Source organism: Oncorhynchus mykiss, chromosome 20 (assembly GCF_013265735.2).
Source record: "Oncorhynchus mykiss isolate Arlee chromosome 20, USDA_OmykA_1.1, whole genome shotgun sequence".
Taxonomy (NCBI): Eukaryota; Metazoa; Chordata; class Actinopteri; order Salmoniformes; family Salmonidae; genus Oncorhynchus; species Oncorhynchus mykiss.
The window spans coordinates 13089247-13110835 of NC_048584.1; the positions used below are offsets into that span (position 1 = coordinate 13089247).

General features: G+C 41.7%; 1 protein-coding gene across 5 annotated transcripts in view; it reads right to left on the reverse strand.

The window, feature by feature from the left end:
- Positions 1 to 21589, reverse strand: part of plce1 (phospholipase C, epsilon 1) — an 80757-nt gene that overhangs the window by 32614 nt on the left and 26554 nt on the right. For all 5 annotated transcript variants that reach the window (XM_036955848.1, XM_036955849.1, XM_036955846.1 and 2 more), the window contains 5 exons: positions 20494 to 20755; positions 11668 to 11981; positions 3081 to 3226; positions 1784 to 2024; positions 1199 to 1395 (listed from right to left, as the gene is read on the reverse strand). In XM_036955848.1, coding sequence (XP_036811743.1) covers positions 1199 to 1395; positions 1784 to 2024; positions 3081 to 3226; positions 11668 to 11981; positions 20494 to 20755 — 1160 coding nt within the window. The remainder of the gene's footprint in view (positions 1 to 1198; positions 1396 to 1783; positions 2025 to 3080; positions 3227 to 11667; positions 11982 to 20493; positions 20756 to 21589) is intronic.

Below are 21589 nucleotides of genomic sequence, written 5' to 3' on the forward strand. Positions count from 1 at the left end.
ACTGTATTCGGGGAGTTTCTCACATTCTTCTCCACAGATCCTCTAAAGCGCTGTCAGGTTGGATGTGGAGCATCGCAGCACAGACAATAAAAGGCCACTTAAATGTGCCATTTTGTCACAACAAAATGCCACAGATGCCTCAAGATTTGAGGGAGAATACAATTGGCATTCTGACTGCAGGTATATCCACCAGACCTGTTGCCAGAGAATTTCATGTTAATTTCTGTACCATAAGCTGCCTCCAACGTCGTTTTGGAGAATTTGGCAGTACTTCCCACCGGTCTCACAACCTCAGACCACGTGTATGGCATTGTATGGTCAAGTGGTTTCCTGATGTCAACGTTGTGAACAGAAAGCCCCATGATGGCGGTGGGGTTACAGTATGGGCAGGCATAAGCTACAGACAATGAACACAACTGCATTTTATCGATGGCAATTTTAATGCACAGAAGCACCTTTAAGAAATCCTGAGGCCCATTGTTGTGCCAGTCATCCTCCCCAATCACCTCATGTTTCAGCATGATAATTCATGGCCCCATGTCGCAAAGATCTGTACATAATTCCTGGATGTGGAAAATATCCCAGTTCTTCAAATGGCCTGCATACTCACCAGACATGTCACCCATTGAGCACGTTGGAATGCTCTGGATTGTTGTTTAACGACAGCGTTTTCCAGTTTCCGACAATATGCAGCAACTTCGCACAGCCATTGAAGAAAAGTGGGACAACATTCCACAGGCCACAATCAACAGACCGATCAATTCTATATGAAGGAGATGCGTCACGCTGCATGAGGCAAACGTTGTTCACGCCGGTTTTCTGATCCTCACACTTACCTTAACAAAAAAATTAATATCTGTATTCTATTCCATATTCATATTCATATCTGTATTCCCAGTCATGTGAAATCCATACATTAGAGCCTAATGCATTTATTTAAATTGACTCAAAGAATTCATATCAGCAACACTCACAGTCCCAAGATAACCTGAAATTAAATATGCAGTAGAGTGGTGTCATCAAGTAGAGGGAAAGACCAGATGAAGGCCATCACAGTATAATGGCGAGAGGAATGGACGGACTCTATTCTTCCCGACACTTTAGGATTAGCCCAGATCTTAGGTCAGTTTTGTGTTTTCCCCCTACAGGTCAAGGTTAGGATTTGGGGATCAGAGCCTTCCTGATCCTGGTCACTTACTGGTTCCTGTCCATGAAATAGTTCCTGTGAGAGGTGAAGCCTTTGTGGTGGTCCCAGTTCTCCGTCTCCAGACTGCGGTTGCAGGAGCGGATGATCTGCAGGATGTTACTGACCGTGGCCTCCTTCACGTGGCTGTGCAGTCCGTCTGGCCCCACCCTCTGCAGGAAGTGCTCCTGCCCGCCGTAGTCCGTCACAAACTACACAAAGAGAAACACAGTGAACCGGTTACTGTAGTAATAACTGTTACTACACAGGTATATAAGCAATTAAATGTAAAGTGTACATAGCATGTTTATATAGTCAAACTGCTTGTTTCGGAAAAGCCAGCAAAGTATTCAGACCCATATACCTTTTTTCACATTGTTACGTTACAGCCTTATTCTAAAATTGATTACATTTTTTATCAATACACACACACACGCCACACACCAACACACGCCAACACGCCCACACAAAATCAATGACAAAGCGAAAACAGGATCCGGAAGATCCATCAAAGCGGTGTTCAAAGCTTTAGGGTGATAGCAGGTGTTGTCAGTACACCGAGCTTTATTCAGCCACTGCTACAAGCCTGGCCCACTTTACCTCTGGCAAGTCATGCGGTGAGTGGCGCAGGCTGATAATGCTGGCTGCTCCATCCAACGCGTCACTCAGCTCTTTGAGGAAGACACCACAGAAGGGCACCACCTTGCACCCTGGGATGTTAAGTGCCACCTTCCTGTACTCGGACAAAGACTTGTGCTGCGCCATGGCATCTTTCAGGCTGCGCATGGTCTCAATGTCTGACTGGTCCATGAACTGCCACATCTTCAGCACTTTACGAGACCTGGAGCAGAGAATAATTCCATATTGATCTAACCACATCTTAACTTCTCTGGGATATGTGGGACGCTAGTGAAATTGCCAGTGAAATTGCTAATTATATTAAGTCAGCACCTAGCCACAGAAAAACATATCTCCTTGGTTGGAAAATGGCTGTGTGTCACAAAACTCAGAAATAGCGTTATAAATATTCACTTACCTTTGATGATCTTCATCGGAATGCACTCCCAGGAATCCCAGTTCCACAATAAATGTTTGATTTGTTCAATAAAGTCCATAATTTACGTCCAAATACCTCCTTTTTGTTCACGCTTTTAGTTCACAAATCCAAACTCACGAGGTGCGGGCAAGTCCAGACGAAAAGTCCAAAAAGTTTTATTACAGTTCGTAGAAACATGTCAAACGATGTATAGAATCCATCTTTAGGATGTTTTTATCATAAATCTTCTCTTATGTCAACCGGACAATTCCTTTGTCTGAACGCAGCTACCGCTCACGGCCGCGCGCATAATTTAGCTCATGGCATTCTGCAAGACACCTGACTCAAACAGCTCTCATTCTCTCCCCCTTCCCAGTTGAAGCCTGAAACAAGGTTCTAAAAACTGTTGACATCTAGTGGAAGCCTTAGGAAGTGCAATATGACCCCATGTATACTTGATAGGCAAAAACTACAAACCTCAGATTTCCCACTTCCTGGTTGGATTTTTTCTCAGGTTTTTGCCTGCCATATGAGTTCTGTTATACTCACAGACATCATTCAAACAGTTTTAGAAACTTCAGTGTTTTCTATCCAAATATACTAATAAGATGCATATTCAAGCTTTTGGGCCTGAGTAGCAGGCAGTTTACTCTGGGCACCTTACCTTTTCCAAGCTACTCAATACTGCCCCCCAGTACCAAAGAAGTTAACTACATTGTTTTTGTACATTGTAGAAGACACTTATCCAGAAAGACTTTCAATAGCTGCGTTCTGAATATGACAATTTACAGATACTGTAGGAAGACTAAGCTAGATGTGTAATAAATGTATTTGTACTATAGTGTTGTCAGTCATAAATACCGTAGTCCAGCCAGGAACTCCATGACAGCGTTGTAGTTGCCCATGTTCCAGCAGCACTTGGCTACATGGACCAGGTAGGAGAACATCTCTCTCTTCTTCTCCATGGTACCCGCAGTCAGGATTAACCAGGTCACCCACAAGCTCACCTATTAGATGCAGCAAATCTCAGTTAGAACATGGACCCCACAAGCTCACCTCTGGAGCACCTCGGTGTTAAAACAGACTACTTCATGACCTGCCAATGATCTGTAAAAGCCAGGCTGCACTTCAAGTCTCTACATAGTGCACTACCTTTATTAGGGTCCATAGGGCTCTAGTCTAATGTAGTGCACTATATGGGGAATAAGGTGCCATTTTGGACATAACCCTAGAGTGAAAGACCAAGGACGAGGACTAGTGTTTCTCACTGCACAGGTTAATGTTCTACACAGCATGATTTATGATGAACCAAGGTGAACTCATTGAAACGGAAATAAGCCTAAATTCAACCCAGGTTTCGCTGTCACCATCTCCAACCAAATACAAAAAGATGCTGGTAGTTGGCACCACAACAAGTCATGAAACTCCTGATTGCACCAGGTCTTGTTTGTTTCACTGGCACATAAATCCAACACAATAGTAGGCCTAAGGCAAAAGCTATATTGGCTTTATCCAAGTGCTGGCAGAAACCGTGGCCTGGACATAACAGTTGGCGCAAATATTTGCCAGCTGTCATGTTGTAGCTAACCACCCCCCCCCCGAAACAATGATGGTTAGATAAACAGTTCCACAGGCAGGACCCTGATTAGGGGTGTAATGGTACATGTATTTGTACCATTCTGAACAGGGACCTCAGTTTACAATAAAAATATATTTCCAACAAAAACACTAGGTCTGCATTGCAGTCCTATGCCTAGAGTAAATAAACATGGCAGGCTATTCCATTCAACTAGAGCTCACGTGCACCTCAACAACAAAATTGAAACTCTAATTGGCGCATTTCAAACTGTCCTTTTGTGAGGCGCAGCCAGGAACTAGTTCTGTAGGACTATGACGCCGAGTGGTGGGGGGGCTTCCCAGTAGATTATTTGAGTGGTGGGGGGCTTCCCAGGAAATTACAACCGATGGACAGAAAGTTCTGGATAAAATGAAAACAGTATGTCGCCATGCTCATCAAGAATAGCCTATGCAGCTGCCAACACCTCAAATATGTTGACGCAGTTATGGGTCTTTCTATAAACTAGGGTGCCAGCGAGCATCTGTTTGGAGCTGTTACAATACAAGTCATAATAATTTACCTTTTTTAAGTGAATAAGTATAGGACATCAATGGGAAACATGGGTACATTCAAAATAATACAAACTGAGCAATTAGGAGAGAAGGGCCTTGGTCAAGGAGGTGACCAAGAACCCAATGGTCACTCTGATAGAGCGCCAGAGTTTGGTTCTCCCATCTTTAAAGCACTCCACCAATCAGGCATTTAGGGTAGAGTCCTGTCCCCGCATGCAGCATTTAGATGTCTGGATTTCTAAGACGTTCTAAGATTTGTATCATATTCACAACTAAAGTACCCAAAACTCTAAATCTAGCAAATAGGACCTTTTTCAAATGATCACTTTTAAGCTCAACATAGCCACTTCATAAACGCACTCGATCCGTAATGGGAAAATATCCTTTCTATTTCATTCAGTTAAGTTCAATTACATTAATCATACAATACAATAAAAGCATATATTGTCAGCTAAATGAAAAAGCCTACAGCCTATGGCATGGAGTATAGCCAGATAACATAGGCCTACAACTCATTCTGTTCTTCTGAAATACATTTTCTTCATATCATAATGTTTCTTCAGACCCGACTCAAATAAATAATGGATTTATTGTGATGGTGTACAGTCGTGGCCAAAAGTTGAGAATGACACAAATATCAATTTTCACAAAGTCTGCTGCTGGCAATTTACATATACTCCAGAATGCTATGAAGAGTGATCCGATGAATTGCAATTAATTGCAAAGTCCCTCTTTGCCATGCAAATGAACTGAATCCCAAAACAACATTTCCACTGCATTTCAGCCCTGCCACAAAAGGACCAGCTGACATGTCAGTGATTCTCTCGTTAACACAGGTGTGAGTGTTGAGGAGGACAAGGCTGGAGATCACTCTGTCATGCTGATTGAGTTTGAATAACAGACTGGAAGCTTCAAAAGGAGGGTGGTGCTTGGAATCATTGTTCTTCCCTTGTCAGCCATGGTTACCTGCAAGGAAACACGTGCCGTCATCATTGCTATGCACAAAAAAGGGCTTCATAGGCAAGGATATTGCTGCCAGTAAGGTCACACCTAAATCAACCATTTATCGGATCATCAAGAACTTCAATGAGAGCAGTTCAATTGTTGTGAGGAAGGCTTCAGGGCGCCCAAGAAAGTCCAGCAAGCGCCAGGACCGTCTCCTAAATTTGATTCAGCTGCGGGATCGAAGCACCACCAGTACAGAGCTTGCTCAGGAATGGCAGCAGGCAGGTGTGAGTGCATCTGCACGCACAGTGAGGCGAATACTTTTGGAGGATGGCCTGGTGTCAAGAAGCGCAGCAAAGAGCCACTTCTCTCCAGGAAAAACATCAGGGACAGACTGATATTCTGCAAAAGGTACAGGGATTGGACTGCTGAGGACTGGGGTAAAGTCATTTTCTCTGATGAATCCCTTTCAGATTGTTTGGGCATTCGGAAAAAAAGCTTGTCCGGAGAAGACAAGGTTGAGCGCTACCATCAGTTCTGTGTCATGACAACAGTAAAGCATCCTGAGACCACTCATGTATGGGGTTGCTTCTCAGCCAAGGGAGTGGGCTCACTCACAATTTTGCCTAAGAACACAGCCATTAATAAAGAATGGTACCAACACATCCTCGGAGAAAAACTTCTCCCAACCATCCAGGAACAGTTTGGTGACGAACAATGCCTTTTCCAGCATGATGGAGCACCTTGGCATAAGGCAAAAGTGATAATTAAGCGATAAGGGAATTTCTATGTTTAAAGTAATGACTAAGGAATTGCACCCTGAAATGTAATTATTAGATTATGTGAAATGTATTAGCATAATAATCCAATAATGTAAGGGTGAGAAATGTGTGACTGAGAAAACAGAGGACAATTGAACTATACATGACCTGACCTGGTTGGAACTTACGACAGGAAAGAGGCCCTGTCAAGGCCCCTCTAATCTAGGGAGGAAGGGAACGGCATGGAACTGCCAGCTTGGTTGAATAGTGATAAACGAGGAATGTGAACTGTGGAAAATGATACAGCCCACCTACTGTTTGTATGTATATGGGGGGTTATAAAGACTGCTCACATTTTGGTGGACTTTAGAACGTTCTCTGAATAAAGTTTACGGACCTTTTGCAGAATCTGAGTCTTTGCCTAATTATTATTAAACCCAGGGTCTTACAAACCTCGGGGATTGGTCAAAGCTTAAATAATTGTTAAGTTATCGTCATTGAAAATTCTCGTAACACTAAGTGGCTCGGGGAACAAAACATCAATATTTTGGGTCCATGGCAAGGAAACTCCCCAGACCTGAATCCCATTGAGAACTTGTGGTAAATCCTCAAGAGGTGGATAGACAAACAAAACCCCACAAATTCTGACAAACTCCAAGCATTGATTATGCAAGAATGGGCTGCCATCAGTGGCCCAGAAGTTAATTGACAGCATGCCAGGACGGATATCAGAGGTCTTGAAAAAGAAGGGTCAACACAGCAAATAATGACTCTCTGCATCAACTTCATGTAATTGTTAATAAAAGCCTTTGACACTTATGAAAAGCTTGTAATTATACTTCACTATTCCATAACATGTGACAAAAATATCTGGACACAGAAGCAGCAAACTTTGTGGAAATTAATATGTGTCATTCTCAAAACCTTTGGCCATGACTGTATATTGATTTAATATACCTTTAAATGTAGGATGTTCCAAAGGGATACATCAGCAGCTTGTATGCATGGAGGTCTGGAGATGCTAAACATGTTAAATGTTAATTAATGGTCAAATACCATGAGACAGGCAGATTTTTGCATGACAGTAACCGCCACAGCCCTAATGAAAGTCAAATGATACAGAGCGGGTGTGATACTGCATGCGATTGAACAACAGCCAAAGTGCTGGAATTATTGTTGAGCTGGAGAATTGACAGAACATTTGGGTGTCTATTGTTACTGCGGTCAAGATAATTAGCCTATGTCCTGGACAACATTATGTCAAGATTCCTGAGGTAAGATTATGGTCAGTGTACATTTAGATAATTTGTTTTCTTGATTAAAATGGGGCAAATCGGGAACGTGAAAATGGCTTGTTTATTTGTTTTTGAATAGAAATAGAACACACTGAAAATGGCTTATTTGTTTTTGCACATCAAACAAAAAAAACAAAAAAGGGATGGGGTTAAATGCGGAATGCCTGTCATTGGTTAACCCTTTGACGCATACGATCACATATTTGTGATCATTGTTGAGAGGTCCCTGTAGCGTACCATCACAAATAAGTGATTGGAACAGTATCAACAGAACGTATGATGCAACAAAACGCATCTAAACAGCATTGCTGTCTGAAAAGCATCCAAACAATGTTTTTGTACTGATGGGAGATAAGTCTTCAGAACTTTATTGCACCTTTTATTGTAAAAGATAAACGCAAACTTTATCATCCAAACATCACACGGAACACATCCAAACTTATTCCATAAACCAGTCTAAATAACATGTTGCGCTGACAAAAAAACAAAACATGTGTTAGCGACGTAGCATCTAGACTAGTTTACAATGTACCACATATCTGGTGAGCACAAGGGATGAATAATAATAATGTTTAGAAAAGAGATGTGCATCAGCTAAGCTGACAGCAGCTAAATTCTTTATGATGGCAGCCATGTTTGTTTATGTTAGACAAGCAAAAACTCCCTGATCACAGAATGCCATTCACTATAAGACGCAAATATACAAAGTCAAAGATAGCTGTCCCATTGCCTGAAAAATCTTTACTTAGTTTAGCCACTTTCCAGCATATTAAAATCTTCAATGTACTTGTTACAGTGCATACAAGAACCGGAGCAAATCACTTGACAAGTTGTTACCCGTTTTTGACAAATCACAAGGAAAATATAATGTTATCACCTCACAGATCATCACACCAAATACAAGCCTAGCCTAACTGCAGCATGAAAGCTAAACAGGGATGAAACCATTTTAGGGGGGTTTTCAATTCCATGTGTGGTAAAAAAAAAAAATGGGGGAAGGCGTCGAGGGGGGATATGATGCAGGAAATATTACGATGGGGGATTTATGAATAAATTTATGAACAAAAGTTAAATAAAAATAAAACCCCTGGAAAGGAGGGTCTGAGCTGCCAACCCTTAGGTACCATAGTTACAATCTGATGCCGCGTTCAAAACAACAGGGAACTCAGAAATCTCTGACTCAGTGCGTTCAAGACAACTGGGAATGTGGAAAAAAACGAGCTCCGACTGGTAAAAATATTTTTGATCCTTCAACAAAATGCTAATTAATTACTTAAAAATCATACAATGTGATTTACTGGATTTTTGTTTTATATTCCGTCTCTCACAGTTGAAGTGTACCTATGATAAAAATTACACCTGTACATGCTTTGTAAGTCGGAAAACCTGCAAAATCCGCAGTGTATAAAATACTTGTTCTCCCCACTGTATATACAGTGGGGCCAAAAAGTATTTAGTCAACCACCAATTGTGCAAGTTCTCCCATTTAAAAAGATGAGGCCTGTAATTTTCATCATAGGTACACTTCAACTATGACAGACAAAATGAGAGACAAAAAATCCAGAAAATCACATTGTAGGCAACATGAAGTCCTATGAGTGTCATCTGATGAAGATCAAAGGTTAGTGATGAATTTTATCTCTATTTCTGCTTTTTGTGACTCTTCTCTTTGGCTGGAAAAATGGCTGTGTTTTTCTGTGACATAATCGTTTGGTGTGCTTTCGTCGTAAAGCCTTTTTGAAATTGGACACAAGAAGTTTCTTTAAAATGGTGTAAAACACTTGTATGTTTGAGGAATTTTAATTATGGGATTTCTGTTGTTTTGAATTTGATGCCCTGCAATTTCACTGGCTGTTGTCGAGGTGGGACGCTACCGTCCCACTTGTGCCAGAGAAGTTAACACATTTAGCATCTCCTGGCTTCCAGACATGATACCACTGATGCAGACCTTTGGAACACCTACATTTAAAAAAAGTATATTAAATAATATATAATTAATTAATATAATAAATAATATAGCCTACACCATCACAATAAATCCATTATTGATTTTAGACAGTTCTAAAGAAACATGATATGAAGAAAAAAAGGTAGTCTATTTCAGAAGAACAGAATAGCATACTCTGCGTTGTAGCAATGTTAGGCCCTGATCTGGCTATGGGCTACACTAGTTCATTTAGCAAACAAACTTATCTTTGAATTCCGTGGCATTATTTTACAGTATGAAGAATACAATTGAAAATAGCTGAATAAAATATAACAAATATTTTATCCAAACGTTTGAGGCAGTGCACACATGCGGCTATTCTATGTTGAGCAGTTAACAAAGAAACAGGTACACCTATGCTTAATTTAGCATTATGTAACTTTAGATGTGATACAAATGTTGGACTATTTGTTTAGATTTGTAATACATTCTAAGGCTGCATGATGCGACTAATGATGATTTGAAAAAAGGAGCATGAAAGCCATTAGCTCTGCTTAGTTTTTTGCACAAGTACTATTGGGAAAATCTATCATCCTAAGCAAGCTCTTCTCCCACATGGTGACCTCGGATGTCACCTACTAAGGAAATGGCGTCTAACAGCATTTGCAACATTTAAATGCAACTAAACATTTATAAAATGCAAACTATTAGTGTTTTTTTTAACTATCATTTGTTAACCAGCATGACAGCTGTACTTTTAGTTTATGGTTGACAAGTCCAAATCACATGAACGCATCCAACTAGTATTTATGGCTTCACAACTGGTAAATTCCCACCTCCTACAAAGTTACAAACGCAGCATCAGATCTGGATCAATGGCATTTTATTTTGCGGCTGTACCGAAAACGGTACCCTAAAACTGCAATACGTACCAAACTGTGGGTTTGAAACAGTTTGATTTCCTCCAGAGAAAACACTTCAGAGACACTAAATAAAGTTACAGCCCCATTACAGATATCACCCACCCATACATCCTCCTCCCTCGTTTCCAGGAACGACCGTCACTGAGAGACAGTACCAAAGTGATAGAGAAGCGAAAACATTCCTTTTCTCCCTCTCCAAGTGTTTGCAGTACATGAGATAGCTATAATGTCCGTTTGGATTCAAATAAGTTATGTTTCTCAGCGTTATAAACCGTTTTGGCGGTGGACTTGAAAGCACTGGTAGGCCAAGTAGATTAGAGGCAGGCGCAGAGCAGCTGATATTCTAGATATCGATGGGAGGATGGGAGTTGTGCTAAGTCAGTATTAAATGGTGAGAGATCGGTGGTGATCTAAAATAGGCTCTAGCTGTTATGTGGTGTCCCTTTGATAATAACACAAGGGTTGCATCAGAATGACAACCTATAATCGACTGGACTGAAAACCAAGCGGCACTTTGATTACATCCTATTGGCGTCATTTGATCAGTGAATAAAAACCTACACAATGTACTTACAAACTTGATTCATTTGTTGTGTGTGCTATAGCATTATTAGGGTTCAGGATTCCCATGATGAAACTTTTACATATTGAAGGTTGACAGAGAGTTATTACAAACTCACCATAGGAGCATATTGTGTTTGTCAGAAATAACCACTCCAGACAGCTACTACAGGCTCAAACCATCCAATAACTTCCCCCAGTTTATCTGCTCCAGTTTGGGAAACTGGGACACAGCAGGTAACCCAGCACACAGTGAGTCCATCTCATCATGCTGTGGAGGTTGTCAGACTTGTTCTCTATTGGGAAGAGTCACTCATTTGGTTCGAGCTCTGCCACATAACCAAAAATGGTCAGGATGCACATTTGGGGAATTGTATTTTTTACTCCCTCTGCTTTGTTCACTTAATGAAAGCCAGCTGATGTTAAGACATGCAACCTAAAGATGACATTTCCACTCCTCCGCTCGGTACTCCGTGCTTGGGACTGACCTTATTCCGATGTGGCAGATACGTTTTTCATAGTTGTTAAATCTCAAAATCAATCAGCGTAGGGAGTAGCTCAAAGGGCTGAGTTTAGTGTAATCACCACAAGTATGAGAAAAACTGTCAGAATAAGATACACTATAGCACGAGGTGGTCAATTCTACAAAAAATTATAACTCTAACATTACTGTCAAGTGAGAACCTTGATAATCTAGTACAAGAGTGATCACCAATCTTGGTCCCGGAGAGCAACAATGTGCGCAGGCTTTTGTTCTAGCCCATCACTAAACACACATGACCCAACTTCATTAACCATCAAGACCTTCATTATTTGAATCCCATCCATTAGATATTTAGGACAAGGATTGTTATTGACCACTCAAAGCATAGTAACATTAGCATATCCTCTCTACAATAGTCTCACCTCATTGAATCGTGTGACCAGGTCCTCCACAGAGTTCCTCTGGGTCTGCGTGGGCAAGGCCGGGCCCGACAGCGAGTCCTCGAGGCTGGGGTGCAGGTGCTTGCTACAGTCGGGGCTGCCCAGGTCCCTAGTGAGGAAGCAGAGGTAGTCCAGGGGTAAGATGCGTCGGTACAGCTGCTGCTCCTGCTCCGTCAGGATCCGAGCAATCTCCTCGGGGAACTGGATCAGGTGGCACAGCTCAGCCAGCTCCTTGCTGATGTCCATCATGTTGGGCGGAAGGGCGCTCGACACTAACATGCTGCACATCTGACGCTCTGAGAGACAGACAGATGTACATAGTCAACTAAAAATGTTAACTTCAATGTCAATGCCAAGGTAATATTAAACATGGTGAGAAAGCTGAACACCACGGCCTTTCATAACAAACATGTCTTAAACTCCGTAGTTCAGACATTAAACTTCAGTGCCCTCAGAATCCCACATTTATAGTACCTACTGAAAGTCTACCTTTGCACAGTTCACATTCTGCTGCCTTAAATTTCAATCTAAAAAGTGATTCAATTGTGATTCATTCTCCATTGATTTACACATCTATTTGCAAAAGTAGTAGTTCTTGTGATTTAAGAATAACTTTCCCTGTAAGGTCCCTTTGGACCAATGAATGTCAAACAATGATTGAACCTCAGACACACCAATGAGCTTTAAAAAGCATGTATAGAATAGATTTTTAGACAGGCGTAGATCAGGGGAGATTAAGAAATAATTTGTTAACACTGAATAACTGAATATCCCTTTTAGTATGGTCCAGTATTGTAATTCCTCTATGGGTGGTGGGTTCCCACTTGGGCTCCCGAGTGGCACTACAACTCAGTGCTAGAGGCGTCATTAGACACCCTGGTTCGAATCCTGATGGTATCACAACCGGCCGTGATTGGGAATCCCATAGGGCGGCGCACAATTGGCCCAGTATCGCCCGGGTTTGGCCGGTGTAATCCGTCATTGTCCCCCCCCTGCGGGACGGTTGAGCTAACGTGCGCTAATGTGATTAGCATGAGGTTGTAAGTAACAAGAACATATCCCAGGACATAGACAAATCTGATATGGGCAGAAAGATTAACAAGAATTTAAGCTAACTGCAATGTCCAATTTACAGTAGCTGTTATAGTGAAATAATACCATGCTATTGTTGAGAGTGCAGTTATGAACTTGAAAATGTATTAATAAACCAATTTGGCACATTTGGCCAGACTTGATTCAACATTTTGAACAGAAATACATTGGATCAGTCTAAAACTTGGCACATGCACTGCTGCCATCTAGTGGCCAAAATCTAAACTGCGCCTAAACTGGAATAATGCATTGTGGCCTTTCTCCTGCATTTCAAAGATGGAGAAAAACAAACATTTTTTTCTTTGCATTATCTTTTACCATATATAATGTGTTATATTCTCCTACATTAATTTCACATTTCCACAAACTTCAAAGTGTTTCCATTCAAATGTTATCAAGAATATGCATATCCTTGCTTCCGGTCCTGAGCTACAGGCAGTTAGATTTGGGTATGTAATTTTAGGTGAAAATTGAAAAGAAAAAAAAAGGGTCTGGTCCTTACGAGGTTAACTGACTTGCCTAGTTAAATAAAGTTTAAATTGAACAAAAAAATCTAAAATCACCCAAACACCGCAAATATCTGGCCATCCTTCCGCACTGAGCTGGGAAAAAAATGAATGGAAACTGCTCAGGGACATCACTACAAGGTTTAAGATAATTTTAAAAAGCCACTGAATTCATTGGCTGAGCTGATAAACTGTGCATGGATTAACATTGTATTCACTCAACATTACTGGCTTGTATGACAAAGTGAAAAGAAAGAAGTCTGTTAAAAAAACAAAAACATTCCAAATCATCCATTCTGTTTGCAACATGGCTGTTGAACAATACTACAAAACGGCAAATAAAAGTTTTTGGCCTAAATGTCAAACTTCAAATCGAATACAACGCAGAGTGAAACAGGGACTGGGGAATTTGTCAGAATAACAATACATATAAGGGAGAAAAGCCCAGGTAAAAAGTTTAAGGAAAACCTGCCTCAGTCTTCTGAACACCTAACTCTGGGATATAGTTGTATTTTCCAGTGAGACAATAAGGCCTACTGTACACAAATTCTAAGGGTCAATTGCCGCTTAGGCAGTTTTAACACCTGAAAAGTTGGTTCTGTGTATCATCGATATGGGTCAGAAACATTAGTGTCATAATTGACAACAAGGGGTAAATTAGATTTCAAATCTAATGTTATTTGTCATATGACCGGAATACAACAGGTTAAGACCTTACCGTGAAATGTTTACTTAGAAGCCCTTAACCAACGTAGTTAAGAAAAACAAGGGTTAAGAAAAAGATTAGTTTATTTAGTCAAAGTAAAATTAAAATAACAATAACATTAAAATAACGAGGCTATATACAGGTTAGTCGAGGTAATATGTGCATGTACAGTGCATTAGGAAAGTCTTCAGACCACTTGACATTGAGCGTCGCTGCACAGCTATTTCAAGGCATCTTCAGAGATGTTCGATCGGGTTCAAGTCCGGGCTCTGGCTGGGCCACTCAAGGACATTCAGAGACTTGTCCCGAAGCCACTCCTGCGTTGTCTTGGCTGTGTGCCTAGGGTCATTGTTCTGTTGGAAGGTACACCTTTGACCCCGTATGAGGTCTTGAGCACTCTGGAGCAGGTTTTCGCCAAGGAGCTCTCTGTACTTCGCTCCATTCATCTTTCCCTCGATCCTGACTAGTCTCCCAGTCCCGGTCTCTGAAAAAAATCCCCACAGCATGATGCTGCTACCACCATGCTTCACCGTAGGGATGGAGGCAGGTTTCCTCCAGACATGATGCTTTGTATTCAGCCAAAGAGTTCAATCTTGGTTTCATAAGACCAAAGAAACCTGTTTCTCATGGTCTGAGAGTCCTTAGGTGCCTTTTGGCAAACTCCAAGCTGGCTGTCATGTGCCTTTTACTGAAGAGTGGCTTCCATCTGGCCACTCCACCATAAAAGGCCTGATTGGTGGAGTACTGCAGAGATGGGAGAATTTTCCAGAAGGACAACCATCTCCACAGAGGAACTCTGGAGCTCTGTCAGACTGACCATTAGTTCTTGATCACCTCCCTGACCAAGGCCCTTCTCCCGATTGCTCAGTTTGGCCGGGCGGCCAGCTCTAGGAAGTGTCGTTGTGGTTCCAAACTTCTCCATATAAGAATACTATGTGTCTTTGGGGATGGTCAATGCTGCAGACATTTTTGGTACCCTTCTCCAGATCTGTGCCTCGGCCCAATCCGGTCTCAGGGGCTCTACTGGTAATTCCTTCGACCTCATGGCTTGGTTTTGCTATGACATACACTGTCAACTGTGGGACCTTATATAGACAGGTGTGTGCCTTTCCAAATCATGTCCAATCAATTGAATTTACCACAGGTGGACTCCAATTAAGTTGTAGAAACAAAGGATGATCAATGGAAACAGGATGCACCTGAGCTCAATATCAGTGGATATTAAGTTTAGAATTAGCGATCTAGCTAATGTGTTTTAAGTTTCCACTTACTCAGATGGTGAATTAGCCCCAAATAACTTAGCCTATGATATTAGTGCACATAAAGATGTAGGCAAATTTATATCTATTGAACATAGGAAAAATCTGAATTCTGGAGCCCTATTTTAACAATAAAATAACAATAAATGCTTATTTGTCAACATATAATCCATTGATTGACATGAATTGTATTACACATCAAAATATCTTGAACCATGCATTCCTGCATGAACAGGTTAGATTAAACAACGCATTTATCGAAAGCCATATCAGAAGTCTATTGACCCTCAATAAAAGCACTGAATGACTTTATAAAGATGACTATTTTTTCTATTGTGTGTGCACCGCAATTTTTTGTGGGTGCTACCAAATCGTGTGTTGGTGCCACCAACTAAGAAGCTTTCAATTACTGTAGCATGAACCACACGGTATGATGAATCACCTGGATATTTACAGTATATTGACCCGAGCAGAGCACAGAACCTTGAACATGAAGTCTGACGTTACTCACCGCTGCTGTGATGACAATCAGGGCCGGATTAAGAAATTATAGCGACCCCCACCCACTGTTGAGTTAGATTATTAGGATACAGGTGCAATTTCGAAATGTAGTTGTGCATCAGCAGTTTCTCTTGTTATGTCAGTCACTGAATTAACCATGTCAGCAAAAAATCTTTAGGCTAATTTACCAGTCTAGCCAGCTATCTAAACTTGTAGTAACCATGGCCGAACACTGACCAAGCATGCATGGCATGTGCCCAGATGCCCTAACCTCCAGGCGTCCCCCTTGATTTTCTTAGTCACTCTCCCTCAGATATCATTAACATGGCATAAGTCATGGCAAAATGTGTAGAATCGCAGGTAATTACAGTGCCTTCAGAAAGTATTCACACCTCTTGAATTTTTTCCACATTTTGTTATTGTTACAGACCGAGTTTAAAATGGATTAGATATTTCGTTTTTCTTCCATTGGCCTACACACAATACCCCATAATGTCAAAGTGGCCTTTTTCTAAATGTTTACAAATTAATAAAAACAGGAAAAGATGAAATGTCTTGAACCAATAAGCATTCAACCCCTTTCTGATGGTAAGCCTAAAGGAGTAAAAACATGCTTAACAAGTCAAATAATAAGTTGCATGGATTCACTGTGTGCAATAAGTGTTTAACATGGATTTTCTTGAATGACTACCTCATCGCTGTACCCCACACATCCAATTATCCGTAAGGTTCCTTCAGTCGAGCAGTGAATTTCAAACAGATTCAACCACAAAGACAAGGGAGGTTTTCAAATGCCTTGTAAAGAAAGGTCACCTATTAGAAGATTGGTAAAAAATAAATAAAATAAAAAGCAGATACTGAATATCCCTTTGAGCATGGTGAAGTAATCAATTACACTTTGGATGGTGTATCAATACACCCAGTCACAAAGACACAGGCATCCTTCCTAACTCAGTTGCTGGAGAGGAAGGAAACCACTCAGGGATTTCACCATGAGGCCAATGGTGATTTTAAACAGTTACAGAGTTTAATGGCTGTGATAGAGGAGGAAACTGAGGATGTATCTCCACAATACTAACCTAAATGACAAAGTGAATATGAAGTCTACAAACAGAATGCATGTTTTGTACAAGGATATAAAGTTAAACAGCCAAAAACGAGGCAAAGAAATGAACTATGTCCTGAATGCAAAACGTTATGTTTGGTGCAAATCCAACACGTCACTGAGTATCCCTTCATATTTTCAAGTATGGGGGTGGCTGGATCATGTTATGGGTATGCTTGTCATCTACAAGGACTATGGAGGGTGTTTTTGGATAAAAAGAAACGGAATAGAGCTAAACACAGACAAAATACTAAAGGAAAACCTGGATCATTCGGCTTCCAACAGACACTGGGAGACAAATTCCCCTTTCAGCAGGGTAATAACCTAAAACACAAGGCCAAATATGCATTGGAGTTGCTTACCAAGAACGTTCCTGAGTGGCCTAGTTACAGATTTTCTGCAGTTGGCAGAGAGCGTATTTTAGAGACTGGTGGGACTTTTTTGCAGAAAGTACAGATATTGTTTTCCAAAACCAATCTTACAGGATCTTTGCAAGGATTTAAGACCTACTTTTTAAAAAAAAGCATACACGTGCCATTCCAGTGCTATCCACCCTCAGGTTTTTGGCAACAGCACTTTTCAGCGGGAGCTTGTCGATTGGCATCTTCACAGCCCTCGATGAGCCAATTCTTTGGATGCAAGCAACAAAACTAACATACATTATCACACAACAGGTTGAAGTCAAGAGGGGGTTCTTTGCCATCAATGCGTTCCGAAATATGAACAGAGCAATAGACGGCACCCACAGCTATAAAAGCACCATCGCAAAACTGGCGATGAATAAACTATGTGAACAGAAAAGGCTTCCACTCTTAATGTGCAGGTGATCGGTTATGTGACACGCAAAAGACACTGCTGAATGTGGTGGCAAGGTGGTACGCACAACTCGTTCATTCAGCAGAACAGCAATGTTGGCCTATATGCCTACAGGAGGGAGCTGTTGAGGATGGATGGCTTTTTGGTGTGTGTTGCCTACTCATTTGAAGTATATTTGCCATTTCTAAAGCAACTAATCGTCTTAATGGTCTTTTCTTTGTAGCTATGTTTTTAGTTTTACTGGTCAAGCCACAACTGAGAAGCCAAACCCTTCGGTTGTACTCAATCTGACACCAGCGCCTCTTTTTCAGTCTCCGAAAAGAAAACTAATCGTAGAGTCTTTTTGGGTTGCATCGTTGTATTTCATGGTACAGGGCTGTATATTCCCCACAGGCTTTAAAGGGATGATTGACCATATATGGTTAATTAGGGGCGTTTCAAAATGCAAATAGCCAAGGTCGCGCATGAGCACTGAGAATAATTGGTATTTAGCAATGGTTCTCTTCTACCAGTGTGCTTATACATAAAATCACATGTTTTCTATGCATACGAACATTGTAAATTCAGTTCATAAGTAGTATTTTAGAATAGTTTCTACACAATATTGATACATTAAGCCCCAGGTGGGCAATGCCCTTAAGAGACTTACTCAGAAAGACTGACAGCTATAACCGCTGCCAAAGATAATTCTAACATGTATTGACTCAGGGGTGTGAATACTTACGTAAATGAGATATTTCAAAAAACATGTTTTCACTTTGTCATTATGGGTTATTGTGTATATGAGTGCGAAAAAAAATATTTTTTGAATTCAGGCTGTAACATAACAGAAAGTGGAATAAGGGGTATGAATACTTTCTGAAGGCACTGTAGCTTTAAAACTGGAAAAATGACTTTCGGTCCCATTGAAAAATACGTAGAATTGCAATAAACTGTGTTTAAAACCGTCCTGATAAACTAGCTACGGACAGACCGACAGGAGTAGCAACAGTCAGTGACAGCACTGGAGACAGAAATCAGCCTGTGGAGACTAGTCACACAGGCAAGTGACAAAACACAGGGGCAGGCTATAGAAACTGAAGATATCTCACAGAAACTTGAGCAGGCTGCTAAGGTGCAGGGGCAGGCAGATGGGTAACTTAAGTGAAGAGAGCCTCCACACACTGACCGTACAGTATAGTCCACCCACTCGCAGTATAGTCAATTCCGTAAGATGAAAGCATTAAAGCAATCCCGTCTGTCTTCACAATGTAGTTCCATCCTGCGGGAGTGCTTCATGGCTGAGCAGCGGCCGGCGGGAGCAGCCCTGTCGTTACTGTTAGCTAAGTGGTTGTTCACACAGCACCGGCGACGTGCACTTGTCCACATTTAAGCAGCCCAGGGGCGGAAGCTCCTCTCCAGCTCTCGTTTCTCCCCGAGGTTACACACACACACACAATCTCAGCCATGCACCAGCAACACCTGCAGCCAGCCCACAACCCCACTATCCCTACCACCAGCTATCCCCCCCAACTCACAGAGAAACACATAGCCCCTACACTCCTCCCTCTCCTCTCACCCATGCTCCTCTCTGTGTGAGCCGTTTGCATACGAAGGCTGAAGGGAGTCAAGTATCTAAACACGTCAGCTAAAAGCTCAGTATGACTCATTTCAAAAGTGGAGGGAAATCACTGAGAAAAGAAGTGTTCCATTGATTTACTGGTGGTTGTAAAATGTTTCAGATATACAGTGGGGTACGAAATTGACACCCTAGATAAAAATGAGCAACATTCAAATAGCGAGCTATATTGTATGCTCCCCAAAAAATATGGAAATTATATTATACTAATACAATTGCCCAGAAAAATGTATTTTGTTTAACAAGTTGATTTATTTTTCTAAAAAAGGGAGGTGGTCACAATTGACACCACTAAAGATTTGTATAAATAAAGTAGTCAAATGTAGTATTCGACTACATCAAGCTTGTGACTCTCCACACTTGTTGAATGCATTTGCAGTTAATTTTAGTTGTTTCAAATGATTTATTACCCAAAAGAAATGAAAGCTAAATAATTTAGTGTGTCATTTTGGAGTAACTTTTATTCGCTTACATCCTCAACACCAGTGCCCCTCAGGGGTGTGTGCTTAGTCCCCTCCTGTACTCCCCGTTCACCCACGACTGAATGGCCAAGCACGACTCCAACAGCATCATTAAAGTTTGCTGATGACAACAGTGGTCACCGACAATGATGAGACAGCCTATAGGGAGGTGGTCAGAGAGCTGGCAGTGTGGTACCAGGACAACAACCTCTCCCTCAATGTGAGCAGGACAAAAGGAAATGATCGTGGACTACAGGAAAAGGAGGGCTGAACAGGCCCCCATAAAAACGACGGGGATGTAGTGGAGCGGGTCGAGAGTTTCAAAGTTCCTTGGTGTCCACCTCAACAAACTATGATGTACCACCGCACATGGACTCTGTACTTTAGTTTATTTAGTAAATATTTTCTTAACTATATTTCTGGAACTGCATTGTTGGTTAGGGGCTTGTAAGTAAGCATTTCACGGTAAGGTCTACCTGCTGTATTCTGCGCACGTGACAAATAATTTAATTTAACCTTCAATTAACTAGGCAAGTCGGTTAAGAACCAATTCTTATTTACAATGACGGCCTACCCCAGACAAACCCTAACGATGCGGTGTCAACTGTGTGCTGCCCTGTGGGACTCCCAATCACGTACGGTTGTGATACAGCCTGGAATCGAACCAGGGTCTGTAGTGACGCCTCTAGCACGGAGATGCCGTGCCTTAGAGCACTGCGCCCTTTATAACCGCCCCCCTCTTACCTTTGAGCATGGCGTGGCCAGTGGAGCACACAGTGACTCTGGGCAGAGCACTGCGGGCCCCGATGGCGGCGGTGGCCTCCAGCAGGGCCCCGGTCAGACAGGCATACACAGAGGTCTTCTGGGAGCTGGCCCGGTACCCGTACCTAGGCTGAGCCGGGCAGAGGTAGGGAGGCCATTCCACCCTAAGACACACACATCTGGCAAAGGCTAGGAGCTTCCTGCATGGGTGGACCAGGTTGTCAACACTCAGCACATGGTGGATCTGTGGACAGAAGAGAAGAAATGTATTTATCGAGACTTTGGTATAAACAAAGGTGTTAAAGTGACTAACTTTAACACATTTAATCCTGGCAATCTTATGTAAAACGTGAAAAGATCAGAGGATGTTTTTATAATGTTGTCCAAAAGCAATTTTGCATCGAAGGAAAAAGTCTAAAGCAACAGCTTGACCTTAGAGGCCGGCCACCTCTTCCCAATTCATTTCAGTCTCTTCCAAGAGCACTTCATCTTACTCTGAAAACGGTTCTGTGAATCCAGCTGCCATTAGTAACCCCGGAGCACTATTCTGCCAGGCGGTTTCAGGAAAACCATTTACTAGCCCTTCCTCTGAGCAGAATGACCCTGCTACTTCACAAGATCTACAGCACTCTCAGATGGTGACAATATGAAAAGGGATGGACTGGATCAAATGGTTTGAATGGAGGGCCTGAGCAGGAGCTGCACCATTGCCAGACTGTAGTTTAAGAGGTTGTCAACTCTGGAGACAGCATGATATAAGGGAATGGAACACTGTGCTCTGTTAGGTCAGTTCACAGACCTTTGAAGTCAGAGCAGCACTGAATACTTTCAAATCTCCTCAGAAGAGACAGCCAGACCGTTTGATTTTGTGAACTGCATGTTGGTTTTGAATGTATTAAGAAATGACTCATCCAGTTATGGTAAATGTATCTTCCAAGGGCTGACTAAATATTCATAACAGAAATCCTGAAATCATCAGGTAGATCATGTTTCAATATCATTACTCCAATAACACCATCCTTGCCTCGTTAAAGCCACATCATCCAGGATAAGAAGACCCTCTATAACAGGGTTCCCC